The sequence below is a fragment of the Lactuca virosa genome, chromosome 5, assembly GCF_052849685.1.
Source record: "Lactuca virosa cultivar CGN04683 chromosome 5, Lactuca_virosa_CGN04683_v6, whole genome shotgun sequence".
Lineage (NCBI taxonomy): Eukaryota > Viridiplantae > Streptophyta > Magnoliopsida > Asterales > Asteraceae > Lactuca > Lactuca virosa.
The window spans coordinates 453,566,156-453,592,486 of record NC_136430.1 but is presented as its reverse complement, the minus strand read 5'-3'; the positions used below and the strand labels follow the sequence as shown (position 1 = coordinate 453,592,486).

Genomic DNA, 26,331 nt, shown 5'->3' with positions numbered 1-26,331 from the left:
TATCAGTTATTACGGATAAGAGACAATCGATTCGCCTCATGCTTTTGACAGTCATTACAGAAGCCTTTGAAAAACCCAACTCGTCTTGAGTATAGCTTACCATCCCTAAACAATCAGTCAGAATGAGTGAAACATTCAAACATTAGAAGGTATGCTTTGCGTCAGTGTGATAGACTTTGGCCAAGCATGGAACGCTCACTGGTTGAGTCCTCTTACAAACAGTAGCTACCCCCTGGCATCAATACCACTATGAAGCACTATATAGACACAAGCGCAGATCACCATTAGGTTGTATTGAAGTTAGGAACTCCCAATAGGCAGTGAAGTCAAGTTTAGACCAGATGAAACAAGAGTACCCACATCTTTTCCTAGTTCATGAGTAACCACTCTAGAACTAATTTCGGGACGAAATTCCCTCTAACGGGGGGATGATGTGACAACTGGAAAATTTTAGAACAATCGAGGTCTAAACTTTAACCATGTACAAGTGAATTCGCAAACGTAACTTTGGTGTAATGAAACTTTGAAAGCCAAAAGGGAATGTTTATATAAGTTGTTATATAAATATATACTTTGAAAACCATGTGGTAAAGAAACTTTTGAAACACAATCAACATAAGAACGTATAAGAGAGTCAAACAAGTAAAACAAAAATCAATTGGTTTTAATATAAAAGCATATTCTTGTGTCATGCCTTTGAGTTTTCGGTTGTAAGGCCCACTATCTTTGGAATTTCAATTGTGTAAAACCGAAATCACCATTCATGGAGGCACATCAAGACCGCAAACACATGATTAAGGCCCATTAGGACCGAAATCACTTCACACTTGGACCAAAAACCCTTTCTTGAGTGCTCCCAAGACCGAAATCAACATTATGAAGAGTGTACAAGGGGATTTCGGTCATGCCTTGACCAAAATCACCATTAGTTAGGCCGAAATCCCCTTAAATATTTAGATATTATTGCAACTTGATTTGGTAGGATTAGCTTCCCAATGAGATAATTCTATTTACCAATGTAAACCTCACATCATCTTATCCTTTCTTTCATATATATATATATATATATATATATATATATATATATATATATATATATATATATATCTCACAAATTAGGATCCCTTTCAAACATTCACAGTTAAAAAAAAACTCATCACATATTCTCTCAAAAGATCAAGCCTTTCTTTCAAGTTCACCTTCATTACCATAAGTTAATTCTCAAGAATCCGTGTAAGCTTCTTTAACTTGTTTAGTATCTATACAACACTTTCATGTTATTCCAATCAATTTACACACACTGCTATGTGTTTAAAACTCATAGGATTCGAACACCGTCACGTACTTTAACTCGAAGATCATTACCGTCGTCTCGTTATCAAACCACAAATACATATAAGGTGAGTTCATACCCCTACATTTTTCAAGACTTTTTCTATGTTTTAGGGGGGGAATACAAATAACACACAAGAATATTTACGTTAAAACGCAAACATTTGAATACGTTATTTTACCATTTTTACGAAAAGTATTAAATACGCGAAACAACTTTACTACCAACCCAATATATTTTTACATACAACATTTTGGATAAAAACGTAAAGATATGAAAAAAGGTTACAAAAATACATTTCATTATTCTTATATATATATATATATATATATATATATATATATATATATATATATATATATATTTATATATTGATTACAAAACGTTAATTTCATTAAAACTTTATAAATATCGTTTACGAAACTTTACCCCTTTGTAACCCGTTGAGCATATGGTAAAATTATATAAAGTGCATATATCATTGTTTTACAACATTTTCGATATTATCCTGCAAAATAGGGGGTAATTTCATATACAAACGTTTTCTTTTCAAAAACACGTACACCCGTTGAATAAATTTGTGAGACGTTGCCTTCATCGTACGTAACTGAGGTATACACGAAAGTCTCGTATTTATAACCGGAATCTCCAATACGAGAGCGTGATACTTGTGTATAGATCTATACGGGACTGATGATCTCACACCCTGACTACTAGCTACAGTCAGAACGGCAGGTTATGGGTGACAAATGTCATAAATATCTCGGCGCCTGAAGAACGACGAGGCAGGAACCGCATCTTAAAAGCACAGTTATAAAAAACTCACATGGGGAAACGACTATACGTACATTTTACACGAAAACACATTTCTTCGAACGGTTTTATGCATGAATAAAACTACATATTACTACTTTAATGTATTAAAACACGTGTACATTTCGGTATTTACGGCTTACATCTCATTTATTAGAAAATATCGGATTTTCTGGAATAAACATTATCATTTTACAAGTGAATGACTTACATCTCATTTATTAGAAAATATCGGATTTTCTGGAACAAACACCCTCATTTTACAAGTGAACGGCTTACATCTCATTTATTAGAAAATATCATATTTTCTGGAAACAAACACGATATATTTTTACGGAAAGGTTTACTATTTTCAAATAAACTCTTATGAACTCACCAACTTAATTGTTGACACTTTTTCAAATAACTTGTATTCTCAGAAAATCAGTAAAACAGGTAATCAACAGCTTTTGAGGATGGAACGCTAAGGCGTCAAACAAATCTTTTGTCATCATATTGTAATTGACTTTTTGAAACATGTAACAGTTACAATAATGTAACTTTTTCAATTATATATATGATGGTTATGTTTGCTTTCTTTACTATTAATCAATTGTTATGATACAATACATGAAAGTCATCCACCCCCGAACGTTTCCGCCATCCTGGTTTGGGGGTGTGACACTTTATGGGCATGCATGTCTTGAACTCTAGTTAGGTCAAAGATGGTGAAAATGAGGTCAAAACCTCATGCATGGGACCAGAACTCAATAAGACTTCATATCTGAAACATGAAACCACAAAGGGACCTCAATGATCCATAAAGCTGACAACTTTATGGAATCCATCCATCGAAACCACCTTAAACATGATGAAAAGTGCATAAAAGTCTAGATCTAAAAGGGTAGCACACAAAGGTAGAAACTTGAGGACTTACAAAAGTCCATAATGTATGCAATAAGGTGATGAGGTTGTTTGCTTGTTGGATCTATGCACTAAGAGCACCTTCTTCTTCTTCTTCAAGATTCCAACAATGGAAGCTAGAGTTGCTTTAGGTCGAAAGGAAGGTGATGAAGGTCGAGGGTGAGCAAACCATATCCATCACATCCCTTAAATAGGGCTTAAGCCCCGAAAAATTTAGGGTTTGCATGCTGGTAGAGCACGAAATATTAAAAGATAGATACAAAATTGTAAAGTGTATCTAACACCTCTACTAATAAATTTAATGACAATTCTTTTTTTTTTGAAATATAAAAGGGTAAAAGTATATTTTACAGACCATAGATGTAAAAATCTATAACCATATATTATAATTTACCCTAATAATTGCGATAATGATAGATAAATGTAGTTTACATGTGAAATTAAAGAATGAATCTTTATAAGACAATGGCTGAGTTTCCCTCAAAGTCAAATTGTGTTCATAGATAGGGATGAGCAACGGGATAGACCATAACCGGACCGGCCCGAAGACTAAAAACCCGAAGACCGAAAATCATGAATTACCTTACCCGAAAACCGGACCGTTTTTGGGTGTATCGGGTCCGGGTTCGGTCCGGTCCGGTTCCGGGTACTCAACCGGGTTACGGGTTTTGGAACGAATTAGACTTTGGCAGTGTTGTTTACGGTTTCGGTCCAGTCTTGTTCTGGGTACCAAACTAGATTTCGTATCTTTGTTGTTTACGGTTTCGGGTTTTATTTGTCATGTTACTCTCTAGTCTTTAGCATACTATTTTAAATTATAATTTAATGTTTATAAATATTTTTTTTGATAAAAAAGATCTTCATATATAATGTTAAAATAAATACATTACTGGATGTTGATTATGGCCAAATAGACAACTCCAAGCCTATTTGTGCCCAGTTAATCACAAACCCACTCATACAAAAACATTAAACAACAACTTTCTTTTGTTTGGAATGAGAATGTGATATGTGAATAATCAAGATTTTACATTTTAAAAATCTTACAATATAACTAGTTAATAATTTAATATCATTATCTATGTATTTTAAACTTATGATGACATCTATAAAAGAAATTAAGGTGAAAATATTTTCCGTTCCAGACGGGGTTAAATCCCGTATTCCGAGTACGGTCCGGTCCAAACCTAAAACCTGATTATTGGTAAAAACAAAACCCGAAAACCAGCCCACTAATATGAATAACTGGTCCGATCTTAGTTTTTTTCCGGTCCGGTCCAGTCAAACGGGTCGTATGCTCATCCCTATTCATAGATTACTTTATATGAGTAAATTGCAAAATTGGACCATTTAGTATCTCAAAAATTGCAATTTGAATCTATTTTTTTTTCATTCGCATGGTCAATCCAAAATTAAACTTTCATGCAGATTTGGTCCATATAGTATCCCAAAAAATATAGTTTGAGTCTTTTTTTTAAAAGACAGTTAACTTGAGGGACAAATCTGCATGTAAGTTTTCAATTTTGGGTTGACCATACAAATAAAATAAAATAACATAGACTCAAGCTATACTTTTTTGGATACCATAAGAACCAATTTTGTAATTTTGTAATTTTATGTATTACTAGCTTATTAGGTTTTATAAATAACTAGGTGAGTAACCGTGCGTTGTGCAGCGTAAAATTACATAGTTAAAATTTTGACAAATAAATATTAAAATTAATATATGTTATTGACATTTACATCGTAACACCTTTCATATTCTACCCTAATACTACATGTTATTAAAAATACAACATTTTCATTTTCAGAAATATATTAATGTTTTTTTCTGTATTTGATGGGTTCTTTTCTACCAAAACCAAAACATCCAACAAAAGCTACGAAGCATCGAAACCTAAGTACATTTATCACGATACACCTCTACCGCTTTGCTTCAATCCAGACTATGCCACTTCAATCCATACTATGCCATTGGAAAATGCACAAAGTGACATTTATATTCATTTTGCAGTCTACAACATCGACTAAGTAACTAATGTGATGAACTTATTATTTTTTAAATGCATATCTATTCATTATATTATTTTTCATATTCCAACATCAACAAACTAAAACCACATAGGCATAATCTGGATACCAACATCTAATTTCTATAAGAGACTAATACAAACACACCCTTGCCACAAAAAAATGGTCGAGACTAAATGTATATATACAAACAAAAATTATGAAAGCTAAAAAGATAATCTTCTCGTGACTTGAAAAGGAGCATGACAACTCATTGGTATCGATTGTACCAGTACAACATTAAACTATACATGTCATGCCTTTAGTTCACATGAGATATTTTATAGGATCAAAGAGGAAACTATGACTTTAATGGAAACTTTGGCAATTAACATGTAAAACAATTTAAATATAATTTATATGTAGCAATAGTGTAACATCTATTTTGGGTAAATGTTTCATTTATGTGTTGGGCATTTAAGAGTTAAAAATATGGATTTTGTGATGGCCACGACTGATGAAGGATACACCACCATGTGGCCATGGCTGAATAAAACGCGCATCAACTTCGTATGTCACGACGTGACAGGCTGATGGTCACGAAGTGACGCGACCAAAGGGTGGCCACGACGTGGGGGTCAGTTGAGGCTTACTTTGACCTTTGAATTTTCACCATTGTTGACTTTATGTCAATTTAAGGGTTTTAGGGTATAAACTGAGAGGGTACTTCTTTATTGATGTTAGGTGTCTCCTTGTACCGGTCTTTACCATGTGAGAGCTGTTGTGTTTAGCTGTTATCTGTGAGGTGAGTCTTCTCACTGTATTAATTATGCCATAGTGTGTGCATGCTAACCAGCTAGGTCTTAATTGCTGATTACTGTTATGTGTTACTGATCTGCTGATAGCTTTAGGGCGTGTTGTTAACCTATTGGGACCGTTGATAGTCTTCAGGGTTGCTGATAGACCTGACAATGGGGCGGGTTTGGAGCGAATCGACCTTGATCAAAACCCTTTTAACAAATTCCAAAATCCGATCCAAACCCGCTCCGTAACCCGCAGGGTTTTGAATAATCAAACCCATACCCTTATTCATCGAATCAGCAGATATCCAAACCCACCCCGTAACCCGTAGGTTTTTTGAATAAACAAACACATTTTACTTAAATCATAAAATCACATTTATTAAATAAAACAAATGTTGATTTAGAAAATACATTATGTACTCGAAGACTTTCGATTGGAATTAAAATCATTATCGTAGTTACTTCCGATTGGTTTTTAACCGTCGATTGCATTGATAGAGAATAGGAATTACAAACTTTCTTCCGGTTGATAAATGAATTTATTGATTTATAAATGAAATTGGTGATTACATGATGAATTATAAATGAAATGACATCATGATTCTTGGGAGAAGACCGGAAGTCTAGAAGTTGAGTCCTCGAGTCCTATGTAAAAACAGTTTAGTTTTTGGCCTTTTCTCTTTGGACTTTCGATTGGAATTTAAAGTAAACTTTAGATAGTATAAACTATAAATGTATAATTATAAAATTTATATGGGGCGGGTTATAAATGGAGCGGATCGGTGATGATCCATACCCGACCCTTTTAATAAAAGGGTTAGCGGGTATGAGTCGTTAACGGGTAAACGGATCAAAAACTATGCTCCTAACCCGTATAATTGTTAAGGGTTTGGATCGGATCAGGGTCAAAACCCGCTCCATTGCCAGGCCTAGTTGCTGATGACCCACATGGCATGTTGTTAGCCCACATGATGTGTTGTTAGCCCATTGAGACTGCTGATAGTTCTCAGGGTTGTCCATATTATTTTACATTAAAGATCCAATTAATAATCATTATTAAAAAAAGTTTTTTTGAGTGCTATTAATTATTAAATTATGGGGTTTCAAATTTATAGTAATCAAGGAAAAATGTTTGCTTTATAAGATCTACTCTAATAAATGAAAGTTTTTTTGCCACTTGTCACACTCTCATTCAATTTGTCAAATGTAATTTTGTAGTTATTTTAAATTAATTTTTTTCCACATGTCATTTTATGAATTTTTCTATTTTATTAAATTTCACATAATATTTTAATATAATAATTGCAATAAATGTAGTAATAAATGGATATCAATTTCATTAATCAACTTACCTTTTAATTTCAAGATTCCCAAAATTAAAGCTCATTAGTTTCTTTTGTTTATTTATTTAAATTTAAAATATAAAAAACATTTCCATTATAATAATTCATTATTTTTCTTATTTTCTTATAAATTCAAAGTTCTCAAATATTTTGACATTTATATTTAACTTTTTTTTTTAAATTAACTCATGTAATACATGGGTCTCAAAACTAGTATATAAATATAGATAGATAGATTGATGTGGATGCACGTGTTGTAACTCAAAACAAGAAACTCAAGCCCATAAAGAAAGGACAAAATTTCAAAAATTTGGTTGGCAAAATTCTATGGTTTTGATCCAAAAAAGTTTGATGATGTATCATTTGTCCATTTTTTGATATGTTGTGTGGTTTTGGTCCCTATAATTGATATTTTTTTGTGGTTTTGGTCAAAATCCAACCTGAAATGACAAAAATGCCCTTAAATAATTTCCTTTTAATTTTTTAATTAGTTTTTATTACTTTTAGTAAAAAATAGAAAAAAACATCACCTACCCTACCCTACCCTACCCTACCCCACCCTTTCCCTTCCCCTCTATCTCTCCTGCTACATTGATGATATTTCTTTTTCTCATTTTCACAAAAAGGGAACACCATAATTGCCACCACCAGTGAACCTTAGGAGTCGCCGACGTTCTTGCCGGACTCCCCGAAGACGTCGCCATTCTCGTCAGACCCGCCGAAATTTGACTCTTATGTGACGGATCAGTTCTGGATATCACTGTGACCATTCTCGCCGGACACGTCACCATTCTTACCGGTGCTTTTGAAGATTTCCAAATCCCATTTGTAGATCTGACCTCCACCACCACCATCTGAAAAATCCTAACCATAGCACGTCTGGAAGCCTTTCCCTAGAATAGATCTAAAAAATCTCTGATCTAAAACCCTCAAACCAAACAACATTTTTCGGTGAAGGCAACAAAGGAGGAAGGGGAAGAACTCCAAAGAAGGTGAAGGCAAGGAGTCAGTGTGGAGGTTTCTAATGGAGTTAAATTTTTTATTGAGCCGGGTTTCCGGTTAATCTTGGTGACGATGGTGGTTTTCTGGACCCTAGCTGGATCTGGCCACCTGTCCAGATCTACCATTCATCTTCTCCGATGATCGTACCAACAGAAGAGGGAGACAACGAGACGAAGAAATTTTGGCATTGCCTTCGTCGGTCTAGATAAAAGTAGAGTTTCATAAGGTTAAGGAATGCAAGATGTGGGGTGAGGGTGGAGGAGATGGAGGTGGTTGGCAATGGATGGTGCTGGCTGCGAACGGTGATGCTAGGCGGAGATTTTGTGTATGTGTTCCTTGATAGTATATGTATGTGTGTGTGTTCCGTAACAGAGATAGAAAGAAAAGGTAGCAGATGGCGTGTGTGAGAGAGAGTAAAAGAGTGTGAGAGAGAGAGGGAGAGTGTGTGTGTGCGCGCGGCTTTCTTTTATTTTTAATTGATTAAAAACATTAATATAAATACAAAAAATAGAAAAAAGAAATCATAAGGGCATAAAAGTCATTTTAAATCTATAGGGACCAAATTCAATAAAAAAAAATCCGAAAATTAACCAATGATGCACCATCAAATTTTTTTTACCAAAATCACATAATTTTGTGAATCACGACATTTTTGTAATTTACATTTTTGCAATTTTGTCTAATACACTCGAAATGTTTGTATGATCGTTGAAGATTCAGGCCCATAAACAAGGTTTGAGTTGAACTTGAAAGTTGAAGGTAATATTTTTAACTTTATTGTATAACAAATATATAGTTTTATACTATTTAGAGTGTTCAGAAAAATAGGGTAATGGTCCATCATCACAATCACAATCCAAGACGACAGGAAACTCATCAATCTCGTCCGTCCAAGGATTCATCTCATCATAATCAACGGTCCTCATTGCACGCCACACCACACTGCTACATTTGAAACCCGATCCGAGTGCAATTTGCCACACCCGATACCCTTTCTTGACCCGACCCTTTGCCTCTGCGTACGCCAGTTCGTACCAAATGGAGCTGCTGGAGGTGTTGCCGAACCTGTACAGCGTCATTCTAGAAGGTTCCATGGCGATCTCGTCAAACCCTAGGTTTTTCTGTAATGCGTCTAGCATAGGCTTCCCGCTGCTGTGCGGGAGGAATACTTCGACGGAATTGCTGTAATTTGGTATGTAAGGTTGGATATTCGCCGTTGGCCGGAGTTTTCTTGCAATGCTGTTTTTTAGGTACCTAAGCTTTTCTGATAACGGAAGTATTTGCTTACCGAGCACGGTTACGTTTGATCTGATGACGGTGGATGCGACTTTGAAAAGGTCTTTGGTAATGGTGACGCCTCTAATCCCGGCTTCGTCTTCTTCCTGAAAGATGCAGTTGTACGAAAGGTCGGAACTTGATCTGTTGGTGTGTACGGTGTGTAGGAGTTTGTATTTGCAATTGTGATCGGAGGGACGGTTGGAGAGGAGGATCGCCGCGCCACCGACGCGGAAGATGCCGTTGGAAAGGAGCTTGGAACGATCGTCTCCAGCATAGCAATTCTCTGTAATGCCCTCTGTAGTCATCACTAACGCATAGGAATCATGATGCACCTGTGATATATCATATTATGTTGTCCTGATATAAGTTAGTATCGGAAGTGTTAAAGCATGATAGATAATAATCAAAAAGTTAACCTGAAGGAGGTTTTGAGCAAGGCCGATGGCAATTAGTCCTGCAGTGCATCCCATCCCAACAATATTGTAGCTGATGATGCTTTCCTTAAGCTTATATTTGTTCACAATCATGCTAGAAAGAGATGGCATAGTGTTATAAAGACTACAATTCACAACCAGTATCCCAATGTCTTCACATCGTACCCCCGTTTTAGCCAACATCCTGTCTATTGATCCAAAAACAGACATCTCTATTTCCCTTCTGGCTTCTTTCATAAATGGATCAGAATCGTTTTTCAGGAAGACTTCTGGGATGTAGGTTGAGTCACCATGTCCCGACTTGTCTAGAATCTTCCTCATGAATTGCGCCGTTTCTTCTGAAAAATTTCCCATGTGCTTTAGTTTCTCGCTGCAGTACTGTTTTGTGATCTTCTGAGCATCTGGAGGCTTGTAGCATGCGAAATCTAATAAGTAAACTACACGTGAAGTTCTTCTGGTGATGAAGAAACCTAATAAAAGAAGACATATGAGTAAGGTAATCAACATAAGTTTTGCTTCGGGAATGAAATGGTCTTCCAGGAGATTCTTCAAAGTGAAGATGATTGGCATGATGTTTGGAACTTAAGTACACAAGAAATCTTTTCGATGGAATGTGTTTGAAGCTTCCAAATATTGTGGCAGGTGTTAGTTTTATGGAAGCTTTCTAACGAAGCTTTTATAAGCCTGAAGCTCTAGTCACTTATCATGCTTATCAAACTTCTAAATGTATAAATATTGTTTTTAAGGTAAAAAAATAGATTTTTAAAATATAAATACATTTTAAAGGTATTTATATATTAAAAATGTATTTTTATATTTCTTTATACACATATTCATACTAAATATTGTTGAACATAATACATCACACACAATACTAAATATTACTCTCATTTGTCGTTCCAGAAAAAAAAAAATCCTAAAAATGACAAATGATTATTGAATTTCTTGTCTAACACTGCATGTTCCCAATACTATAGTTCTACCGGTGGATAGAATTTTTTTTCAAAAGCAAATTTTTTTGTGAAAAGCAAAATTTCAAAGTCGTATTTGCGATATACCACGTCTCAGTAGAGATTAAATGTTTTGGCTTTGACTTCGATTGAGAACTAGTTTCTTGAAACTATTAATTCTGAAAATGTAATAGATGAATTTGCTTGTAAAATGTTATAAGGTCGATGTTTAGAAAATAGTAATGTATTTGATGTTTACCTTCTTTTGAAAATTTGCTTGTAATGTTTGGATTCACTAGTAACGAGTGAAGACTAGTAAAAAATTTATGATATTTTTGTTACAAACTTTAAGTTTTAAAGTTAATCATAAAAGTTTAGTTAATAATATTGAATGTTTGTATGGATCGGATACACTTCAAGTATAAAGATGAAAGTAAAACTTAATCTAAGAAAATAAAGAACCAAAAGTAAATAACACAGAAAGTTCTCCAAATTGTTCTTTCACCAAAAAAGGGTTTTGTCTTCACCAAGAAAATGGGTTGTCACAAAAACGATTGACACAAAGCCGAACTCTCTACATTAGGGTTTACCTTAATGTAGATTATATACTAATCTATACATATGAATCTCATGATTTAATGGATTGTATCTTATCTATACTAAGAACCGATCTTCATAACAAAGATATCGGATCTACTATCTATTCTATACTTATCTATATCACTACCTAATATACAAATGATTACATAAAATAACTATACTATGCGCTGACGCTGATAAGCTTGATAAGTTGACGTTGATAGTTGAGAAGACGCTGACGCTGACATATGTGTAGAGTGTTTGACTCATCAGATCATATTGTATGACCTTACAATCTCCCCCTATCTGATGATGTCAAAACTAATCTTCAATGAATTCTTTAGCTCGTGCTCCCCCTGAGAATAAGTGTGAAGTTTTAACTCTTCAGCTTTAACGAATGCCCCCCTGAGAATAAGAATGAAGTTTTGACTCTCCAACTTTAACGAATGCTCCCCTTAAGAAGATGAATGACTTCTCATGATGATCAAGCAGCGGACGACAGATAGTGTTGATGTCAGCTTGACTCCCCCTTAGATTGTGCTTGGCTGAACATCTAGTAGTCTCTTCAGCTTTGGCAAGATTATTCTCCCCCTTTTTGACATCAGCAGTAGAATGGAACTGGATGAGAGTATCAGAGATGCAGATTTGTAGTCTAGTATAGGACTGTGATGTCTCCTGATAGTATGGGTTTGAACTACCAATCATTAACATAGTATTGCGAGATTTCATCAACGCGTGGTTTCATACGTTGACTCATTAGTCACTTTTATTAGAAGAAAAAGGGTAAGAGTAGTATGTTGCGTGTAATACATTCTAGTATGAAATGTACCCATCGGTAAAGAGTGTCAAAGTTTTATCAGTGTATGTCTAATACAGTGAATCATTAACTTCTTAATAGATGAATAATTGGGAAAGAGTGGGTAGGTGCGTGTAATATATCACAGACAATGATATACCCATCAACACAGATTTTTCGAATTCTCATCAGCGTCTGGTATCATACGCTGAATCATGAAATTCTAAAGAAGAATTTATAGAAATAATGGTTTGATGTGTGTGATAAGTTGTGGTGTTTTAGCATAACCATCAACATAGGTTTGTCAAGCTTTCATCAGCGTATGGTACATTATGCTGAATCATAAAGATCTAAAGAAGAATATAAGGGAAAGAATGGGTTGGTGCGTGTGATAGCCTACGATACATAGACTAATCATCGGCACAATCTTTCAAACTTTTATCAGTGTGTGGTATATCACAATGAATCGTTAAGTTTTATTGAGAAGAATTTGAAGGAAAGAATGGATTGTCTCAGTCATGCTGAGGTGTAATCAGCGTAAATCATAGACGATGTTAACTGATCCACAAAAAGTGTTTTAAACTTCTATATCATAGAGTTAAGTTGCAGTCTAGAACTATACAGTTCACCATCATTTCATTTAATATGGTACGTGATAAAATGATAAATAATATTAGACAACAAAAGAGTTAGTCAAACAAAGAAAAAAGAATATATAGTCTTTTTCAGAGAATATATATATATATATATATATATATATATATATATATATATATAGCATTTTCAGAAAATCTTTTGCATAGAATTATAAAAGATAGATCTTTTAAATTAATCACTCATTAATTAATTTCATTTCTTCAAGATATCTACCCTTCGAGTCCGGATATAAAAGAAAACACAAGTAAAGATAAACACACCAAAACACAATACATTTCACTATAAATCAAAAGTGATGAAGCCATTTACCATTGAAACGTTGCATATGGATTCCGAGCTTCATATTTATCAATAGCAAAAGAGAAGTAGAGATCAGTCTTTGTAACCAATGAGTTAACTGACTTGAATCCATAAAACCATCATGTCCTCAAGATCAACACGAGGGCATTCGAGGTTTTATCAGATTTTGAGTCAGTAGATGAAAACAAGACTTACTGCATTGATGGTTGTTCTTTGCATCCATGAAAATGAGTGCAGGAGTGTAATATCTAGAATTATCAGGTTTGCTTTTGAACCCGTGAGTTTTGATTTTGTTGCAATTTGGGTCCTCGAAGACAAAATCTTGAATTTTGGTATTGTTCTTGTACGCGGGGCGTACGTCCTTGTACACTTAGTGTAACGGGTTCCGTGTGAGTATGTAACGCCTAGTTCCTGGTATGTATTTAATTCAAAAATTTATTCATTTTTATGTAGAAACTCGACGAGTTGGAGGCCCTAAACTGGTCGAGTAGGGAATGGATTTGGACGCGGGTTTTGAAGTCTACTCGACGAGTTGGGAGCCTCAACTCGACGAGTAGGACTGGCAGAATGAAACCCTAATTTCCGGGGTTTACACCCTATTTAAGCATCTTAAACCCTCCATTTTGGCCTCATTTACAACCTCCAAGTCCCAAACCCTAAATCTCGAAACCCTAATGCTTTGTGTGAGTTTGTGAGCCATCCTTGAGAGAGTTTTGTGTGTTTGAAGCTTGTGGAAGAAGAAGAAGTTTGAGGAATCAAGAAGGAGTTTGTAGATCTAGAAACTTCACCCCGTCCTCGTCACTTTTTGGTAAGCAAGTCTCAAACTTGCCAAATGATTGCTTAGATATCTTACTTAACACTTTTATTGGGTTTTTGGTCCAACTACCTTGATCCTTGGGAAATGGATGTCCCAAGTTAATACCCTTTCAAATCTAGGGTCTTGAAGGGCTTTCATGGCATAAAGGTGCAAACTTTATGGCCATAGAAGCCCCATGCAACCTTCAGACTACCATCTTGGCCTTTTAAGCTCCAAAGGGCCATGCATGAAGATAAAGTTGAAGGATTTACGTGTTCATCTAGCCTCTAAGGTCCAGATCTATGTTTGTACACCATATCTCGAAGTATTGATGGCTTTTGGATCAAGATCTAGATCTTTTAGAGTTAGGGTTTGAGCTAAATATCTTGGGGAAGGGTATTAACGGGTAAAGTTGGAAACTTTACCCTTCTAAGGACATTTCCAGTCCATATCCGAAGTATGGAGCTTAGATCTGAAGATTAGTGACTTAATCCATTAAGAAAATTTAACAGACTGAAGAACTCGACGAGTTGGGTTGGGGTGTCCAGATTCTGTGATAGGAGAAACTCGACGAGTTCGTGAGGAACTTGACGAGTTGGATCGCGATTTCAGGGTTTTCTGATTTATGGAACTCGACGAGTTGAGTCAACCCAAAATGTTGACTTTGACCAGAATGTTGACTTTGACTTTGACTTTGACTAAGGTTGACCCGTGAAGGGGTTTTGGGTATAGAATGATATCTAAAGGACTATTGGATTTTGATTAAGTATTATGTTGGTAATGACAGCTCAGGGAGTCGTTGGAGCAGTCGTTAGAGACTCCTTACCGTGAGTTCTACATTCAGCTTTGCGAGGTGAGTTTCCTCCTTGGAACGGGTGTAAGGCACCAATGTCGGCCCGTTTATGTATGTTAGCATGTGCCAGACTTAGGTTCGATGTCGGGCAGTGCCCGATGTAGGTTTATATGTTTATATGTTCTGGACTTCGGTCCGATGTCGGGGAAAGCCCGAGGAATGTTTGTATGCTTGATGTCTTTGTGATTCTTGCATGTGCTTGTTTTGTATGCTTCCGGACTTCGGTCCGATGCCGGGGAAAGCCCGAGGAATGTTTATATGTTTCCGGATTTCGGTCTAATGTCGGGCGGGGCCTGAGGAATGTTTATATGTTTATGTTATGTGATTAAGTTTATGTGTATTTGTTGATATGTGATTATGTATACCGAATTTCGCTCCGATGTCGGGCGGGCCCCGATGCCGTATCTCGGTCCGATGCCGGGCGGGTCCCGATACCTGACTTCAGTCTGATGTCGGGCGGGGCCTGATGTAGCGGGCAAGGGCCATGTTATGTTATTATGTGATTATGTGTATGGTATATGGCAGTTTGGGGAGACTCACTAAGCTTCGTGCTTACAGTTTTCAGTTTTGGTTTCAGGTACTTCCGGTAGCAAGTGGAAGAGCTCGGGATGACTGTAGTGGACACACCATTTTGTTAGCCTAGGATGTTTTTACTCTGATATATTGACATGTGTTTTGATATGATACTCTGATTTGATACGATGACTTATGTTTTTGGATGAAATGATTTTGGTAACTATGGTTTATTTAATAATTAAAAATGAAATTTTTGGTCATGATTTTTGGGATGTTACAAGTTGGTATCAGAGCCTTGGTTTGAGGGATTCAGGCGCACTCTCGGGTGTGTCTGAACTCAAACTGAGGACTTGGTATGAAAATTTTCAAAAAGAAAAGAAAACCATTTTTATAAAAAGGATTTTGAAAAGATAAAAGGGTGTGGTGAATGCAATTAGCCGAGCTCAATTAAGTTCTCCCAAATTACACATACAAGTTTGTTATGTTATGATATGTTTATGAGCACTGCTGTGACATCCCCATTTTTACAGCCAGAAAAGACCGATTTCATTTATGCTTTTTAATAAAAATCAGAGTAACTTCTTAAGAAAAGTATTGCGGAATTATTTCCCAAAACAAAATATGATAAAAATTGATCAAAGCATTTCTTAAAGAAATGTATTTTCATTACATTAAAAAAACTCGGGATGTCAATCATCAATACAGATCATAAGCATAAACCATAAAAAAACATCATAGGCCACAAAACACAATCTGGCCTCATAGGCCTTACAATATCCCATTTATTCTCTACTGGCCTAAAATCCCTAATCTCTCGTCAAGTCATCCAACTATGCATTTGCCACTACCTGTAATACAAGAAAACCGAGTGGGTCAGGCTGGGGAGCCTGGTGAGCATATAGGGTTTTCAACCCACAATTATAAGTTCATTATTTATTTTCATCAAATCATTAACCCGATTACCCGTTCCCGTTATCCTCACTTTACGTCCCTAAAGCATCTATTATAAGGGACCTATCCTAAGGGTTTTTCTTCGGGGTGACAATACTGCTTAGGGAATTCCTCAGCAATACATGTCAAATAAGGCAACCATGGGGGGGGGGGGGATGGAATACATCTTCAAAAACACATACAGGTTGCGAGCCTGCTAGCGTTCCACTGGACTGCCTAGAAAAGTCTGTGGTCGTCATCTATACTCCGCTAGACGACTGGATCATCTTAAACATCGTAAACATCGAGGCATCTCATCATTTTAACACACATCATCTATTTCATCTACTCATTGTTCTACCCAACATATTTGTAGATATAAAATACATACACAGTCCAGATCTGAAAAACAATGTTTACATCTTTCATCCAGCATAACTTTCAAAGCATAAAATATTTATACAGTCTAGATCTGAAAAAAAAATAATGTTTACATCTTTCATCCAGCATAACTTTCAAAGCATAAAATACATATACGGTCTAGATCTGAAGAAAAAGTTTAGATCTGAAGGAAAGACGTTCAGATCTTTCATCCAACATAGATCTCATAGTATACAATTTAGATCTGAAGAAAAAGTTTAGATCTGAGATGAGAAAGTGTAGATCTGAATGAAAATGTTTCAGATCTGAAAGAAAGAAGTATAGATTTTTCATCCATCAAACATCTCAGGTAAACAGATAACATATATATGCACATAGCACATAATGTATATAAAATACTTCATATCTATGTGTAAGATTAAAGTGACTATACACTCACCTGATAAGGAGTGATTCGGACATCACTTCGCTTCTTAAAAATAATCTTCTTTGACGAAACCGGGAAGATTGCTTGAAAACCGGGCTCCGCGCGGACAGAGTTTCAAACCGAAAAACTCTTTTTCTTGGAGCCTTCGGGCTCTCCGGGGCTTCCTTCGGGGGCTAGGGAGGTTTCCTAGGCTTCAGGGGTATTTTAGAGGCTAGAGAGAGAGAGAGAGAGAGAGAGAAGCTGGAAGGTGTGAGGAAGAGTGGAGGCCTCACCTATTATTTATAGGGGGCTGGAGGGTCACTCACGTCGTGAGTTTCTTGATGCTCACGTCGTGAGCCAGCTGGAGACACCCAGGCACAGCCGGGTGCTGACACGTGGCATCGCACACAGGGTGTAAATCAGCCGATTTTCAAAAATTCATAACTTTCGCATACGAGCTCCGTTTTCGACGTTCTTTATATCCACGCGTAGGTAAAAGTAAAATCCACAACTTTCATTTTGATTCCATCGGCTAGTTCTCGACCGATCTTAAATTTAACATTAGGAGGAGATTATACTGTTAAATAACCGCGTAAAATTCGTAACTTCTTCATACGAACTCCATTTTCGTCTTTCTTTTTATCGTTGAGTTCCTATTAATGAGATCTTCAATTCTCATTTAGGTCACGTAGGCCAAAAACCGCTTGTTTTAAAATTCGAGTTTCGGGTTGTGCACTGCTAAGCCAAATCTTAGAAAATTCATAACTTCCTCATACGAAGTCAGAATTGGGCGTTCTTTTTATGGACGCTCTCGGTTTAATATATTCTACGACTTTCGTTTAGATTACTAAGGCCAAAAAGTCCTTTATCGTAAATTCACTTTTTACGTTTCCCGGTGTCGTGCCGGTTTTGCCGCGAAACTTCGATAATCCATAACTTCTTCGTTATAACTTGGATTTTGGCGTTCCTTATATATCCGGAATCCTTGTTTCGACCACTACAACTTTATGTAAAGATATCGGGTTTATCTCACACTTTAATTTTGATGCTAATTTTTATTCTTTATTTATTATACCTTTATAATTAAGTATAAATCACATAAATTCATATAATTCACATAATACTCAAAAAATTCATCTTTATTACTTCAAAAAGAGTTACAACAGTTGACCTAGACTATTACATCATCTACAAATGCTTAGCCCCGAAACACGGGCGTTACAACTGCATGCTAGGTTAGGGCTAAGGATCTAGGAAGGATGCCTTGTATGCCTGTTATATGTGTATGAGCTTTATGAACTGCATGATTGTACTGATTAGTCAGTGATATGATGGCCTGATTAGGACATGCTTGGTTTTTTTACTCAATGCTCGAATGCTGCTTGCTTTGTGCTTTTAGGGGTTCTAGTTATCTTTAACCAACTAGTAAACGAATACGTCAAGTTACATATTACGAGAACTAAATAATTTCAGAAGGTTAGGTTTAGCTCTATTTCGCAGCTCTTGTTTGAGTCCAACGTTGTAGGGTAGGACCTCTCATTCGAAGAATTATCTAGTCTTAGTGATATGTAATGGTATTCGCGAGCTAGTTAGGGAGATATAACAGGGACTTCTTATGCAGCTGATGGCGAAGATTGGGTCGGAGATTACCCTAGGGCAAGCCTAGGATGATATTAGAAGAGAGCAGTAGTAGTGAAAGGGACTTGGTGGAGTCAAGGCAGTTCTTGAGGAAAGTATAGATAGATGTGGAAGGTAGTATGGGCCCGAACTACTGAAAGTAGAGGATCTGTAATCGAATCAAGGAAGTTCGGGCTGTTTCAAGTGCGGCCGAACTGGTCATGTTAGCAGGGACTGTACATCTACCACCACCACAATAGTATCAGATCTGATTTGCTTCGAGTGCAATCAGAGGGGACACAAGCAGTCCCAGTGCCCGAGTTTAGCAGCAGCAGGACAGGTGGCGACACCTGCTCCTGCTACGTTGAGGATTACCGACGTCTCACAAATTTTTTATGTATATCAGATTTCGGTCCGATACCGGGCGGGGCCCGATGCCGGATCTCGGTCCGATGTCGGGCGGGTCCCGATGCCAGACTTCGGTCTGATATGTGGTAGTTTGGGGAGACTCACTAAGCTTCGTGCTTACAATTTTCAGTTTTGGTTTCAGGTACTTCCGGTAGCAAGGGGAAGAGCTTGGGATGACTGCAGTGCACACACCATTTTGTTTAGCATGAGATGTTTTTACTCTGATATACTGACATGTGTTTTGATATGAAACTCTGATTTGATACAATGACTTATGTTTTTGGATGAAATGATTTTGGTAACTATGGTTTATTTAATAATTAAAAATGAATTCTTTGGTCATGATTTTGGGGATGTTACAGAGTACGCTGCGCGTACTCCAGTACGTAGGGCGTATGTGACTCAGACCAAAACCCTAAGAATTAGGGTTTGTGCACTATTTAAACCTCCTTTATGGCCCAAGACCCTCCACTAGCTCAGCCTCCATTCCCTTTCTCAACCCTCTTAGCAAACCCTAGTGCTTTTTGATCATTTTGGAGCTTTTTGAGTGATAGTGTGTGCTTTTGGTTGTGAAGAAGGTTATTCAAGAAGGAAGCTTTGCCCTCAAAACTTTAGATCCAACATCTCCTCTTCATTTTGCACCACTAGGAGGTATAAAGCTCCAAACTTGGTTTGTGTTTCATTAAGTTCTAGTTTGAGGCTAGTTTATTCTATCTTATCCCTAAAGTTTAGATATTGGTGAGTATGAGCTACCCCTAAGCCTCCGAGTTGTATTTTTAGACGTTTCTAGACATCTTATATCATAAAGGTGCAAGCTTGGACCTTGTTTAGTCCACATTCAAGAGTTAGAGTGTAGGATGGGGTGATATAAGCTAGGTTTCAGAGTTTGGGCTTCTTGTATCCACCCAAAGGCATAAAGTTTGCAACTCTATGGCCTTAATGGTCTTAATGGTTTCAGATCTGAGTTTTAGTCGCTTGGTCTTAAGGCTTTAAAACGTTTTTGCATGGTTTGCATGGGGGCCGCGTATGCCGTGCGTACTTCCTGTACGTCGCATGTACTGCCTCCCTAGTCACGACTTTCTGTTTTTCCCTAGTACACTGCGCGTACCATTGTGTGCGTCGAGCGTACGGCCCATATAAGCTTGATATGTGTTTTCGGTCCAAATTGATGGGCTTTCTTGTTGGGTTTGGGCCTTGGACTTCCTTTGGTTGGGCCACTTCAGCTGATGGACTCCTATTGGATCTTGGATGATCCTTGGGCTTGGGCTTTGGATTTTATTGGGCTTAAAGTCTAGTTTGACCCATCTCCCTTTGGACATTAGTCAAGTGTTGTAATTCTTAGTCTAGATTTTGACCCAATTATTTTTAGGACTTTCTTGTTTAGTTAGCACGGGAATTTATCCAGTCTAGTAGCCCAAGCGTTTGTTTGGGATTTCAGCAGTTGAGGTGAGTTTTCTCACCATGTTCATGGGTCGAAGGCACAAATGTCAGCCCATTTCTTGTTACGTAGAATGTTGTTGCCTTTGTGATAATTGTATGGAAGACCATGGGGGTAGCCCATGGCACTTGTGTGTAAGACCGAGATTTGGCCCTCGGCATCGCAAGGAAAGACCATGGGGGTAGCCCATGACACTCATATGTAAGACCGGGATTTGGCCCTCGACATTGCGTGAAAAGACCATGGGGGTAGCCCATGGCACTTATATGCTTTATGTATGTGGTATGATTGGGAAACTCACTAAGCTTTTGCTTACAGTTTATATTTGTGATTTCAGGTATTTCCGGTACTAAAGGGAAGGGCCCGACTTGATGGCGCAGCATTCACTCCTCACTATTTTCTGCATTTTTGATATTATACTCTAATGATTTGAGATTATTATTATGGGTTGGTTTTGGAACAATATGATTATTGTAACTCTTGTGTTTATTTAAAAATGAAAATTTTTGAAACATCCCAAAATTACAGACTAAAAATTTCTTTAAAAAAATCATTTATAATAAAACCATAAGTCATCCATCATCATAAAGAAAACCATAAATCGTGTATCTCAAAACATCGTGTCAAAATACTGTATCAAATCATATGAAAATATCAGAGTCTAAACATCGCAGGCTGAAACTGTGGTGTGTGCCATGCGATCATCCCGAGCCCTTCCCCTTGCTAGTGGAAGTACCTGAAACCAAAACTGAAAACTGTAAGCACAAAGCTTAGTGAGTTCCCCAAACTACCACATACCATAAAAATATCTTGCAACTAGGAGATACGGGCCCCGCCCACACTCCGCTGTCTAACATGCATACAAGTATCACACAGACAACAAGTATATCTACCAAACAATCACATATCTATACTCAAATAATACAATAAGCATTTGGCCTCGCCCACTCTAAGCTACTATGAGATTTGGGCCTCGCCCACACTCAGCTACCAACATATCACATATACGGGCCGGCCTTGGTGCCGTAGACCCGTTCCTACCAAAGGAAACTCACCTCGCAAGAATGACTGCTGAAAAATCAAGTGAGGAATCTCTGTCTGCTGCTCCGGTGATTTTCCGGCTATCAATTCCATAATAACACTTAATCAGAAACTGCTAATCCTCTCTTAGGGTAAAATGACCATTTTACCCCTGGTCAAAGTCAAGGTCAACTCCCATTCAACCCAACTCGTCGAGTTATCTCCCAACTCGGAGAGTCCCTGAATGCTTAAACTCGTGGTCAACTGAGTCAACTCGTGGAGTCCCTTAACAGACTCGTCGAGTTCCTGCTGTCATAATAATTGGGACAACCTGCTTCAACTCGTCGAGTCCTTCACTAGACTCAGCGAGTTCCCCTGTCTGATTAAGCCATCTCAAAGCATTAAGCTCCTACCATTCAGATCTATGTTCCAAACTTCATCTACATACTGGAATGCACTCTTAAGGGTAAAGTTTCCAACTTTACCCATCCTTATTCCTTCCTAATGGGTTTAACCCAAACCCTAACTTCTTTAAGACATAAAACTTGGTCCACAAGCCATAATACCATAAACCAAAGCACAATACACTAGATCTAGGCTCTTATCATCTGTGGGACATGTAAAGTCCCGAGCTTTCCTCCCATGCATGGTCTTTTTGGGCTAAAAAGGCCATGTTCTTGCATATAAACTTGCATGGGGTCTCCATGGTCATAAAGTTTGCACCTTTATGCCATGGAACCCTTCCTAGACCCCAGATCTGAGATATACATCACTTGGGACGTACCAATCCCAAGGGATAAGGTTCTTGAACCAATTCCTTCATAAAATGTAAACAGATAGATCTAAGAGAAGAAGGAACAAGTTAGGGACTTGATTACCAGAAAATGCAGTAAATGAAGTGTAGCTCCTGGATCTACTTCTTCCCTTTTGAGCCTTCTATCTTCTTCTTCTTCCACAAGCTTCAAAAGGCACAATAACACTCAAAATGGCAAGAACTAGCTCAAAATCACTCAAGATGGATTAGGGTTTCGAGATTAGGGTTTGGAGGTGATAGAGGCTGGGGTGGAGGCCAGATATGATGTTTAAATAGGGTACAAACCATGAAGATTAGGGTTTCCTCATGATAGACCTAGTCTTCGAGTCCAGGCTTCGACTCGTCGAGTAGACCACTTAAACCCCGCGTCCAAACTGGCATCTACTTGACGAGTTAGGGCTACCAACTCGTCGAGTAGCTCTTACAAAATGAATATTTTAATAGATTAAATGCGTACGAGGAACGGGGCGTTACAATTTTATTCTGGTTTTTGGGTTGTTACAAGTTGGTATTAGAGCCTTGGTTTGAGGGATTCAGACACAATTTCGGGTGTGTCAGAACTCAAACTGAGGAAATCATAATCTTTTCAAAAGAAAAAGAACTTGAAATTTTGAAAAAGATTCTTTTAAGAAAGAGGGGAGTGCAATGTGTGCAATCAACCGAGCTCAAGTAAGTGTTTCCCAAGTTAGCCATATTTATGTATTGTGATTAGTATGCTTGATATGTGAACTGCATGCTAGACTAGGGTTAAGGATACCTTCAGGAATAAGATCATAGAACTGCCTGAGTTGTGTGATGCCTTATAGCTCGATAGAATTTGATGTTATGTATTACTTGGAATTGATATCAACTCAGTTATTTGCTATGTGTATGCTTTCAAAGTTGTATATGCTTAGGACTGTATAGCCCTAGAATGATCGGTTTGGCCTCATTTCATGTTCCTTGTTTGGTTGTGGATTTTGGGTAGAATCTTCATTTGACAGTCTATGCGATCCTATTTTGTGTACAACTTGCATGCATAGGGCAACCAGCGATGTTGATTGAGGTTCTTGGTACTGCTAGTGGTAGAGGTTGAGGGTTTCTAGAAAAGTCTATGATGTGTATGATGTGTAGCATAAGTAGTTGTGGTTGTAGTGTGGTAACTTAGAGTAATCAGATTGGCCTTAGGGATAGTACAGGTATGTGTGGAAGGTAATATTAGGCCCGTACTACTAGAAACATAGGACCTGTACCCGAGACAAGTGCAGATCTGGGAACTCTAAGGAGGCTGGTGTTAATGATTCCCCTCAAATCTCTTTGATTGATTGCTTTTATGTTGTATTTTTCAGTTTGAGGATGGTGATGACTACTCGCGGAGGTTCAAGTTCAGGTTCGGGCTCTGGTTCGGGTTCAAGTTCAGGCATTGAACCGATTGATGAGAGGATGCATGAGCTTATCGCAACCGAGGTTACTTACGGCATACTTGACCCTACCCCTGTGATTTTCGGTACCGTCAAGGAGGGGATTTTGGAGATCATGGAGTAGCGGCTTAGGTCATTTCCAGCCGAGATTGTTGCGGGTCAGTTTGGGGCTCAAGCTTCCTTTTTACGGGAATTCAAGGTGTGTGGAGTGCCTAAGTTATTTGGGGTTAAGGACCCCATTGCTAGCCGACATTGTATCGCTGACATGGAGAATGCTCAACGAACAAGCTTTTTCCCTATGGGGGAAAGGTGGGTTTCACATCATGCTTGCTGAGGGACAGGGCACGGAACTGGTGGGAGGAGGTTACCTGAGCCGTGGGGACAACATGGATGGTTGAGATGACATGGGGGGGACTTTGTTCAGAGATTCCAGAGAGATTTTGCACCAGATATAGAGGTGCAACAGCTGGCGAGTGAGTTTCAGGACATTTGCCATACTATAGAGACTATGGCGAAGATCACTGCCAAATTCAGGGAAAGGGCCTTGTTGGTTCCGCAGTATGTTGTGGATGAGGAGATAACGAAGAAGAGATATCATGCTATGCTGACGGATGACACTAGGGAGTTCGTGATTTTCTCGGGGTGTAATACCTTGAATGACATGATCGAGAAGGCCCGCGAGCGGGAGATTGAGTTGGAGCTCCGGGAGAAGCGGAAGCCGGAGCAGGTTCAGACAGTTGTGGGTTCGGCCAAGAGGCCCAAGACCTACTATACCCACATCAGAGCCCAGCAGGGCTGGGGCCGTTGTGCCAAGTGCGGCAAGCCGCATAGTGGAGCTTGTCGAGCAGCAGGCTCAATATGTTACAGTTGTGGCCAGTCGGACCACATGAGCAGGGATTGCCCCAAAAAGGATCTGATTTGTTTCCATTGCAATCAGAACGACCATAAAAAGGTCGATTGTTCGAGATTGTCTGGAGTAGCAGTGGTGGCGCCCATGCCAACCACCTTGAGGATTACCGACGGCTGCCACTGCAAGGCGGAGGCCCCTGTGGTGAAGAGCAGGGCTTTCCAGTTGACCACCGACGAGGCATGTGCAGCGCCGGATGTTGTGACTGGTATGTGTTCTAGCCTTATCTTTTATTGTTCATTTATTTATTCTTATGTTTATTATGATCTTGTATAGGGACCTTTTTGGTCAATGGTTTGTCTACTCATGTACTGTTTGATTCGGGGCTACCCGATCCTTCGTGTCTCTTACGCTCAGCAAGAAGTATCGAGACGCTCTGAGAACTTTAAGTTCCCTTCTAGAGGTGGAAATTGTGGATGACCGTACCATGAGTGCTTCGAGGGTTTTTCGAGGGTGTGTCCTAAACATCTTCGGTGAGAGGTTTCCTATTGACTTGGTACCGATTCCCTTGAGAGGATCAAAGGTGATCTTTGTGATGGATTGGTTGGGCCCCAATGGGGTCGTGATTGATTGTGAATGGCAGTTGGTGAGAGTCCGAACCCTAAGTGGGGGAGAACTAAGTATTACTGGTGAGAGAGCTTCGCATGGACAAGCTCTCTATTCAGCTGCGAGGGCCATGAGATTTTTACAGCAGGGATGTTCTGGGTTTCTGGCTTATGTTTCGGATGCACGGGTTGAGGCCACAACAGAGTTGAGCAGGGTACCCATTTTGCGGGATTTTTCTGATGTTTTTCCCGAGGAGTTGTCGGGAGTGCCTCCCGAGAGGCAGGTCGAGTTTCAGATTGATTTGATGCCTAGTTCGGCTCCGATAGCCAAGGCGTCGTATCGCCTAGCACCGCCTGAGATGCAGGAGTTGTATACGCAGCTGCAGGAGCTGCTAGACAAGGGTTTTATCCGACCGAGCAGTTCTCCGTGGAGAGCACCGATCTTGTTTGTGAAGAAGAAGGACGGGTCTCACAGGATGTGTATCGACTATCTGGAGTTGAACAAGCTAACGGTGAAAAACCGTTACCCACTCCCGAGGATTGATGATCTGTTTGACCAACTTCAGGGTGCATCTTGGTTTTCCAAGATTGATCTATGGTCAGGATACCATCAGATGAGGGTCAGGGATGAGGATGTGCAGAAGACAACCTTTAGAACTCGTTATGGTCGTAACGAGTTTGTGGCGATGCCTTTCGGGCTCACCAATGCCCCAGCAGCGTTCATGGATCTTATGAACCGGGTCTACATGCCGATGTTGGATCGATCTGTGATTGTTTTCATTGATGATATTCTGTTATATTCCAAGACCAAGGATCAGCATGAGCAGCACTTGCGAGAGGTGTTGGAGATCCTGAGGAGGGAGAGGCTTTATGCCAAATTCTCCAAATGTGAGTTTTGGTTGCGTAAGGTGCAACTTTTGGGGCACATCATCAACCAGAAGGGAATCTTGTTGGACCCGTTCAAGATCAAGGCTGTGATGCGTTGGGAGGTCTCGAGGACCGCATCGGAGATTAAGAGTTTCTTGGATTGTACGGGGTATTATCAGAGATTTATTCAGGATTTCTCCAAGATTGTTATGCCCCTGACCCGCCTGACAAA

The 26,331-nt window shown here is 38.5% G+C and overlaps 2 protein-coding genes across 2 annotated transcripts in view; one reads left to right on the top strand and one right to left on the bottom strand.

Moving 5' to 3' along the window:
• Positions 1 to 26,331, top strand: part of LOC145114467 (Guanylate-binding family protein) — a 194,096-nt gene that overhangs the window by 24,805 nt on the left and 142,960 nt on the right. The window lies entirely within an intron of this gene.
• On the bottom strand, positions 8,961 to 10,599 carry LOC145114466 (3-ketoacyl-CoA synthase 20-like). Its single transcript, XM_079050480.1, has 2 exons — positions 9,902 to 10,599; positions 8,961 to 9,817 (listed from the first exon to the last, which is right to left on the bottom strand). Exons 1-2 carry the CDS (start codon positions 10,487 to 10,489, stop codon positions 9,011 to 9,013), a joined length of 1,395 nt encoding a protein of 464 aa, XP_078906606.1. The 5' UTR covers positions 10,490 to 10,599; the 3' UTR covers positions 8,961 to 9,010.

What these genes read in the sequence shown, in the direction of transcription:
- LOC145114466 (XM_079050480.1), bottom strand. Translation starts at nt 10,489, where the DNA reads ATGCCAATCATCTTCACTTTGAAGAATCTCCTGGAAGACCATTTCATT. An exon ending in TTGCTCAAAACCTCCTTCAG is followed by an intron (nt 9,818 to 9,901) that starts GTTAACTTTTTG and finishes GATATATCACAG; the next exon opens with GTGCATCATGATTCCTATGC.